Source organism: Geospiza fortis, unplaced genomic scaffold, assembly GCF_000277835.1.
Source record: "Geospiza fortis unplaced genomic scaffold, GeoFor_1.0 scaffold486, whole genome shotgun sequence".
In the NCBI taxonomy this organism is placed as follows: domain Eukaryota; kingdom Metazoa; phylum Chordata; class Aves; order Passeriformes; family Thraupidae; genus Geospiza; species Geospiza fortis.
This window is the reverse complement of record NW_005054417.1, coordinates 1,081,296-1,091,026: the sequence shown is the minus strand read 5'-3', so window position 1 is coordinate 1,091,026 and position 9,731 is coordinate 1,081,296. Positions and strand designations below refer to the sequence as shown.

General features: G+C 35.7%; 1 protein-coding gene across 3 annotated transcripts in view; it reads right to left on the bottom strand.

Moving 5' to 3' along the window:
* HACE1 (HECT domain and ankyrin repeat containing E3 ubiquitin protein ligase 1) overlaps nt 1-9,731 on the bottom strand; it is a 44,204-nt gene that overhangs the window by 2,426 nt on the left and 32,047 nt on the right. For all 3 annotated transcript variants that reach the window (XM_005426600.2, XM_005426601.2, XM_031061580.1), the window contains 3 exons: nt 5,094-5,225; nt 4,302-4,400; nt 3,928-3,998 (listed from right to left, as the gene is read on the bottom strand). In XM_005426600.2, coding sequence (XP_005426657.1) covers nt 3,928-3,998; nt 4,302-4,400; nt 5,094-5,225 — 302 coding nt within the window. The remainder of the gene's footprint in view (nt 1-3,927; nt 3,999-4,301; nt 4,401-5,093; nt 5,226-9,731) is intronic.

Below are 9,731 nucleotides of genomic sequence, written 5' to 3'. Positions count from 1 at the left end.
AGCATCTTCATGAATGCCATCTCACTTAATCATATTGCTCTTTTTTTTCCCTTTACCAACATATTATTCAAAGATTACTCCAGGTGTAAGTGGGCAATAGCCCATTGTTCAGACTCCCTCTCTGTCATTCGAAACTAACAAATAGAATAAAATTCAGATATTTGCATAATACCAACTTAAACCAACATACACTACAAGATAACATCTTGCTAGCATGGCCCTTGCATCCAAAAATACCTCAAAAAAAAAAAAGGCCAGAAGCAAGTGTAACAGAAGAAGTAATGTTTCTACTCACAGTAAAACTACCTGGCAAATATGCACAAGCATAATGGTTGCTGCTGCTGAATGTGAAGGAGCTGGGATACAACTCACAGTAATACCTTTTAAACACACCTTTTAGAGCTAGCTGTAGTATCCAACACATAAATCTGTATTATCCAGCTGAACAACAGCAATGTTGAGCATATAGTTCAAACACTGCTAGACAAAGTAACCACTATGGAGAGAAGTGCTGATTATTTGCAGTATATAATTTCTGATACAAATAGAATTGTGCTTACAGCAACAATTCAGAACAGCAGTAAAGATGGTACATCAGTACTCTTATACCATGGTTTTGGCTCACATTCCGATACAGTCCTGCCTCCACTGCAACAACTTTTTTTTGACTCCCCTCTGATAAGCATCCCACATTCAAATCAGCAATAAAACAGAGACCTAACTGCTGAAAACTTCTTTCAGTCCACTATTATCTAAAAGTTTTTTTAATGCAACTTATAATACTTTCCATAAAACAGGTAAAAATCCTAAAGCATGGTCAAGGCTTTGAACATTTAAAATAAAGAGATTGCTGCCAACTTTTGCCTCCAAGAATGAGTTTTCTCTCCAAGCAAAACATTGCAAATATAGCAACGAAAACCTTCTAGATAGATGCAAGAAATATCACAATAGCTGTGTGCAAGAGCGACAATACAATTTCATAGCTTTGGAAATTTCTACGTTTACATCTGAATCATGACTTTTCTACCTATTTTTCCACTGACAAGTTTTGCATAAATTTGCATGGAATGAAAACACTGTAGAAGAGATTTTAAGTTTGTTTCCTTACGTTTCCTTATCCTTATATGACAGTAGACACATGTATCTTTCATATTTAACAACTATGCTGAATTTTCCTTAAAAGAGCATAAGCATATTGCTTATTGCTCCACAAAAACTACAGTCCCCAAAGAAGTTCTATACAATCTTTGCAGCTGTAGAATTTAAATAAAATAGAATTTATCATTTAGAATCTATCAAGCTGTCAACACATCCTTCCCACTGTTCACTAAAAACCCCATCAGAAGTTGCCAGTAGAAAATTAACAGTAAATTAGCCAAATACTATTATAAATATCAAACAGATCAAGAGGAGGAAAAATAAGAAAAGCTTGTAGTATTGGCAATGTCTCAAGCAGCTGTTAGATGAGAAAGAACAAATGGCATCATAAGTGAACTTTCAGATCCCCAACATAAGCCACAAAAACTTTTCTTGAGTGTGCTAAGACCTCCAAATATGTTCAAACTTTGCTCATGACACTTCACTTACTTTACCATTAAAAGAGTCTCAAAATTGGTATTAACAACAAATGCAATGTTATCTCCACTGAAACTACCAAAGCAAGACCTCATAAGAGAAAAAGAGAAAGAGATGTAAAAATGGAGGAAAAAGGCAAAAGGAAAAGTTTAAGAAAAATTTAGAGATGTCAGAGGAACACTGAAGACATAATCATAAATCTATTTTATTTAATTCACTTGATTAATTTCATAGTCTTTGATTGGATAGAAAGAACAGTTCCACTTCACATATGCACAAAAAATCAAGTGAATGTACAGAAGAGAATAAAGGGAAATGGAGGGGAAAAAAAAGACTTTTGAATGTAGCCTGCAAACCAGTACCCATAGAAACAAATTCTTCACTAAGGCCAGAAAAACATCATTGGTTGAAATCAGGTATACTTTTAATGTAAAATTTTACTTAAGGTATCAGCTGACTACTGTACTAGGCTCACAGAAAAGTCAGCATCTAAATCTTCACAGAATTTCTAGGTTAGAAGAGACCTTTAAGATCATCGAGTCCAACCCATCTTCTAACACCTCAACTAGATCATGGCACCAAGTGCCAGATCCAGTCTGTTTTTAAACACATCGAGGGATGGTGACTCCACCACCTCCCTGGGTAGATGACTCCAGTATTTGATCACTCTTTCTGTGAAAAACTTCCTCCTTAATTCTAGCCTGTATCTCCCTTGGCACAGTTTGAGACTGTGTCCTCTTGTTCTGTCTGTTGTTGCCCAGAGAAAGAGACTGAAGACTGACGCCCAGCTCACCACAGCCACCCTTCAGGAAGTTGAAGAGTTTAAATTTAAATGAATGTAGAACTGTCTGGGGACTTAGGTGCAAAAATGCCAGCCGCATATCACTATTAGAAGTAACTTTCAAAAGTTAAATATTTATGGGAAAATACATCTATTGCATTTCAAACACTGAAGAAAAAACAAAGGGTTCCTCCTAGATGATACAGGAAAAAAAAAACCCTAAACAGAACATGTTTTTAAATTCTAGACCAGAGTTCTTAAAGTAACACCAAAAATTTCTTTCCTACTAAGAAGCAAGTGGGTAAGAACAAGACAGTAGGTGATTTGTGACCAAAACAAATGATGCTGATACACATATTAATCAGACAGTGTAACTGTTTACTTGATAGAAAGCGCCTCTTAGAGTCCAGCAGATTATCCCAAATTCCATGAAAATACTGAATGCCACTTCAGTATCATTTGGAATGTTTTAAGAAGCATTTGAAACATGACCTTACATTTTAAAGATCCTTATTTGCTGTCTAGATTTAGAAATGGCCCAGTCCACTAAAAATGAAAGACCAGCAGTTGGCATGTCACACATGTGCAGTTACAACTTCAGGAATCATTTCTTCAGAGGACAAAAAGATCAATGTGCATACAACTAGCTTCTTAAATCGTCCATGTTCCTTAAAACCAAGGAAATTAATAATAAATCAAGGGAAACTAATAGAATTTGGAGACCAGGCCATTTGATGGTACATCTGTGACTGTGAAATTCCTTAATATAAAAGGTAGTTTTGATGATCTTAATTTGTATTTTATCTTTGCTTAACCACAAAACTTATACACAAAAGGTCAACTACTCTATTAATCCTAGAATATTAAGGGAACATCAAACCAAGAAGATGCTATGATCTCTGCCTGCTACCAGAAAAAGACTGGATTGCACAACTCAGGTGCCACATTTATGTCTATGGATCCACTTTGTGAAATGTCTGTAACCACAAGCTCAGCAACTCACCCAGCTCACAGGGGCATTTTTTGCTAAAATATTCCCTCACTGCACCCAAACCATAAGGGAAATAAAAGTGGCTTTCCCTAGAGAACAAAGAGAATTTAGAACAGAAAGCCTTTATAAAGCAGACAGTCTTCCATAAGGCTACATCTTTATTTATCTTGACACACTGCACTAATGTTAAATTCAACTCAGCTTGAGGAGAAGGATATTCTGTATATATTGACAATGTACTTATCTCATATGTTACAGCCTCAACTGATTGCTGGAAAAGCAAAGAGTTACATAAACATGCAACAGGAAAAAGAATATAAAGCTCATTTAAATTCACTACAGCCTTGTCAAGGACAGCCTGGACAGCAACAAAGGCCTCTTGCAAAGTGGTCAAGTATAATAAATAAGTAATCAATCATTTTGCAGGCAACAGAGACAGCAAAAGTATTAACACACGCTTTGTCTACTTCCATCAACGCATAGAACAACCAGTATGCAAAACAGTTTCTAGATGATCTTTTATGGCCTCTCAAGTCTCTTGTCTTATTTCAGAGTATCTAGACAATGTATTTGATCTCACCTGCCAGTAACAAACTGTAATAGTAACACTCTCTCTTCCTGAGTTAGTTCTTCCACCACGTCCCAGAACCACTAAATGACAAAAAAGTTAGTTTGTATTTTCCATTAAATACTTGTAGTACTTGCAAATATACTGAGAAAACAATAAATGGAATATATATAAGTTTACTACTTAAATTATGGAATTCTTTGAACCAAATTCATAAATAATTAAGATACTTAATGTAGAAATACAGTATCAAAAAACCTCCACAAATTTCAGCCAAAATAAGCTTCCACATACACACACAGATAATGACAACAACAAAACCACATTTTTTTTTATTAAGCAGTCTACATTATTAAAAAAGAAAACAAACAAATAAATAGTTTTACCTGAATAACTTGGTCTCCTCTCTCATAGCCACTGGTGTATTCTGTATTTTTTAACCAGTCATTCACATCAATTTCTGGCATACCGGACAACAAGAGCTCCTTCAGGAGAAGCACACAGATTGTCATTAGTCCTCCTGACTAGCCACCTATTTCAAGAGTTTATGCTACTTTGAGAAATAGAAAGCTTGCAGTGCTTTTTTAGTTTATTGCAACCTTATGGAACCCACAATTAAATTTTAATACATGAAGATTCTTGAATTCAAAAAACTTCACATGATCTGTTTAAGTATGCACTAGCAAGAAAGAAAAATTATTGCCTAAGAACCTACAAGAAAAACCTCCAAGCCTTGCCACAGCTTCAGATACAATTTGAGATGTGTTCATTACAGAAGATCGAACCACCAACAAGTATTTACTGGCATTTGAATCTGTGACTCAGAAAAAGTAAGGACAATAGACAGCATCTCCTTACTCTTATAGGATTTCTGTCCTCCTCAAGGAAAATATGCAAAGACTTAAAGGCCACAACATGCTGATTCCATACTGAAATTACAATTTAGGGCATTTATTACAGCCATGTGAACTTTCAGGAAGATGGTAATCCTGAGTAACTAGAAAAAGCAGGAATACAAATAATGAGATCCTCACTGATAGATGCCCAGGAAACAAAGCCAGTGCAAAATCTACAAAATCCTTATTTTGTGGTTATTGAGCTTTACATCTACATCATTTCCACTGCTGATGAAATATGCTGAACAAAGCATTTAAAAACATGTAGGCATTTCATCTTACCAATTCATATTCATCAAAAAGTTGGATCAAAGATGGTGGAATGAACATATGGAAGCCTTGTAAAAAGGCATTTATCTGAGGCTGAATGGCTCTTGTCATTCTGAGCTCTGTCACAAGCTGGACATACTCAGCCTGCAACATAGAAAACAACATTAAGATAGACCCCAGCAAAACCACACAGTGCTCAAACAAACTCTCACACACAAAAGCAGTCCTCAATGCATCACAAATCTCTTCCACTGTAAGGTACTAAGAGTCCCTTTCCATTTTTCACATGGAAGCAACCCAAAATAAGCACCTTCTGCTCTTCTGCCTTCCTTCCTAAGACAATTACAAAACAGAAGTGTTTGAATTGTTACAAACACCAGTCAAAAAACAGGGACTCAGTCTAGGACAAAGGAAGTAAACAAAACTTAATTTGTCATGCCCCCCACTTCCGTAAAGCTCAATTAAGGGCATAAGCACACCAATGTTTGTAAGCAAAAATACTCTGTTTAAGCAAACTGACATTATTCAGGAAAAAGGGCTAACTTCTGAACAAATGCTCGTGAAACAAAAAGCTTCCTTGCTTTCCCCTCCCTGTCTCTTGAAGCCTAAAATAATACATAATAAAGCCTGCAGAGTTTATTAGTCTTAATAAGAATTACATTTTTTAAAGAAAGTCTTGAAAAATCTCCTTGCTTTTAAAAAAAGAAAAACACCAGAAAACAACTTCCATCATAGCCAGGGAATATACTATAACATGCTTTAGAGATCTGGGGGCTTCTTTCCCTTTAAAAGATGCCAGCCAGAAAAGGAATCCACCAGAACTTTGCTTTTGTTAAGAATACAACAGCCTAGGAGGCGTTAATGGAAGAAGGCTTTTAAAAGGAGACAAGTGCCTTTTTGAAGGGAAAAGTGCCTACATTAAAATTCTATAAAAATGTCTTATCTACCCTGACCAAATTACACAAGTTTAATAAAGTTTCTTTACTCAAGAAAATAGTTTTCTACTTGAAAACAAAATTTATTCCTAGATTATTTAGGTACTCTGTTTAAAGAAATGTTTTGACTTCGTAATCATGACTCTTAATAAGAAAATCATGAAATATATCTTCCAATTGAACCATCTCAATTATCAGCTTCCTTCAAGAGAATAATCTTACAAAAATATTACTTTGATTTTTAATTTTAAAATATGTCAACCTAAACTTTTATGTTCTGAACCTGCACAAAAGCAACCAAGCATTTTTTCTTTCCTCCCTTTCTGAAAAAGAGAATAAACTATGCAACATTTCAAAACAGAAGAATACTTGCTAAACACAGCTCCTTACATTCCCAGATGTACAGAGGGGTTGTTTGCAGTTGAAAGATACTTTAAAATGAATTATCACCATTTTATTAGATTGAGAGAACAATTAATTTGTGAAGTGCTCTGAAGAAGAACATGACCTAAGAATATCTTCAACTGCATTACTGGTCCCAAAAATCTAGTTTCAGTCTAGCAATCTCCCCAGGTTGCTTCTACTATCAGTGGAGCTGAAGACAGCTCCGTTCTCTGAGGACTGAGGGGCAGCCAAAGGAGATTAAGTGCACTAGACAAAATTGTCAGTCTGTGAATACAGAAGAAATCAGAAATTTTTGCAATACCAGGATTCCAAACAATGTTAACACTGGTTGTTTTCAATGATCAGACATGCTTGTTTTACATTTCTTAAACTGTTCTTTTGTAAATTAGGCTATCCAGAAAAACAGGGCTGTGGAAAGAAAAATTCACAACCTTATTTTGAAAAATCCATTTAAAAAAATTACTTATTTTATGCTTGACAAAAACACTACATTGAACACTTCAATTATGAGAGAAAGCAGTTGCTGTAGTTTAGGTGTAACAAGAAATGTTTAAAATAGCCTGGAACAGCCAAGCATCCTGGCTATCAGCACTGGCACATGATGAAAGACCTGTAGCACAGAATTTACATAATACATGTCAGTAAACAACCTGGTCAATTTGTTTTGCTTTCTGTGCACTTAATTTACATTTTTTCCCCTCTGTAGCCTTAGGAGCACATTACAAAACAGAAATACCTACATCATTTCAGATCTACATATGCACTCCTACATAGTACATAAAGTTATGATCCAGGCTTCTTTAAGGAAGGGAGATTTGATTGAACACACATTAGATGGGCATCACAAATATAATGGCAAAGTCTAGTCTGGGTGAGGGGTTCTTCTGTATTTTACTTTGAGGTAAATAAAGCAGGGATCGTGCTTCCTCGATTTCACAATCCCATATACTGTGAGATGAGGATCAATGGCTATGATGATTTTCAGATTCAGAGAGCAGCTCCATTTTAAAGCTGCCTGGAAAAAAAATGCCTCCTATTTTACTGCCAAACAGAATGGCCAGCTCACAGACAGGTTCTGGGAGGACTGAGAAAGCCACAGGATTATGCAGATCTGCACCATTCTTTAATATAACAAAGTCAAACTTTGACTACATCTGATTTTATTTTTTTCCTAAAAAGTAGAAAGCTGCAAAATGATACACAGCAAAGAGCAAAGATAAATTCAGGACAAAGCCTGACTTTTCCCTTTGAAGTCTCTCCATTACCATGACAAAAGGCATTTGAACCAAGCTATAACTGTGTTTCAGCTGGGCTACATGGACACAGCAATTGTAAGACATGAATATTTGCATCGTCTAATTGTCCCACAACCATTCACCTATTACACAGTTGATATAAAAAAAGAAAATTACCCCATTCAAAGAAAATAACACTTTACAAATAGCTCTTACTAGTAGTGCATTTACTCTGTTTCAGTTTTCAATGAGAGAAAGGGACTGCTGGGTGGTTTCTGTGCAGGGAGGGGGCAAGGGTGTGTTTTACTCTGGTTTTGGCACAGGGGATTTTTTTTTGTGTATGTGTTTGTTGCTTAGGTTTTTTAAGGAATAAAGATTCATTCATAATTTAACAGGTAACCTCTGCTAGTGTGCATACACAGCAAACTCTTTTAGAAGTCAAATTTTCTTCTCCCAGAGGTATAATAAATACAATGAGTTTTAAACAGTGATCTACTATTCCTTGGGTAAAGGCAGAAAAAAAATATCACTTGCAGGAGAGAAAGAGATTTTTGTTTATACAGTAGACATATTCCTATTTAAACTGATAGAACAGCTAAGCCAAAACATACTGCAAAACTATGTTACATTAGATGAACAGGAAAAAAATCCCCAAAACCACTAAAATACATATCTCAAATTTTCAACAACTTGGCCATTGTCAACAACTTCATCAGTGAGCAAAATAGTGCCATCTTACAGACGTTTCTTGACTTCACATTTTGCAAGTTCAAATTCAAAATTGCAATAATATTAATAGCTTCAAAGCTACTACCAGAGCACCTCTTTCTTACCACCTTTCAAAGTAAAGCTACACCAACTCTAGTCCCCTCCTGCCATGCTGACAAAGGCTTGATGAGATAGAGAAGCATCTCCTCTACACATTTTCAATCACCCTTTTTAGACTGTGCCCCAGCTCTAAAATTAAGAGAGCAAATAAGGCTGCTATTGGGTAGTAACCTCATGTGGGCAAACTTCTAATATTATGCTAGTTGAAAACGGGTTTTAAATAGTTTTTATGAAACTACAATTTATGTTAAATACACCTTTTTTATATACTGAGAAGCTAAGACTGACCAGACACAAGAATCAACATTCTTGCTTTCTCCAACAGATAAAGAAATTAAGCATCCACTACCTTCACAATTAGACTTCTTTTACCATGTGTATTCTTTCACAAATGACTGTATTGCAGGAATTGGTGCAGAATCAGGCTAATAACATGTATTCCTGCTATTGGAATGACACTCTGCCTTAATGAAAATGAGGATTAGGGCTACAAGAATCCAGTGCCAATTGCTCCAACACAAACTGCAATGTCCTTGCAACAAAGGCTGACACCAAGTGGCTGCTCCCCAGTGCAGCAGCTGCTGCACCACTCCTGAAGCCAAATGCTTATTACTGAGCCCAACACAAATAAAAATCAGAAATACAATAGAAAAACACGAATAAAAATCAGAACACAAAGCAGACATCAGGACCAAGAGCCAATGTTATAAAAAACTACACGTCTACCTAGTGACACTCCTGCTGTTACTCAGAACTGTTTAGTCAGGAACTGCAGGATTCAATTAGACTTGTGTTTATCATAATTTCTAGACAATCTTCAAAATCTGGCTGTGTTTTCCTGTATTTCTTTTTTTGAATTAATGCTGCAGAGGAATCAGGGGCTTTTCAACCTGCTACTACTAAAGTAAATTTAAAAACTAGGTTATTTGGTTATTTCCATACACATCAAGTGACTTGCAAATGGCTGAAAAATCTTCCTGCAGACTTCTACTCTGTCCATTATCTGCATTTTAATTAGAGCAATACAGTGCTATAAACCAGCCTAGCAGGCAGCACACTTTGCAACATTACCTTTAATTTTATGTTTAGCAATTGCTACTGTTCTACTTCCTTGGTATATATACCCAAGGCTTAACTTTAGGAATATTTGTAACTTTTAAAATAAATCCTTCAATTAAATTGATCCTATTTTCCTTCCACAGTTCTGTCAGAAAGAACAACCTCTAATCTGAACTCTTTTAAAAATT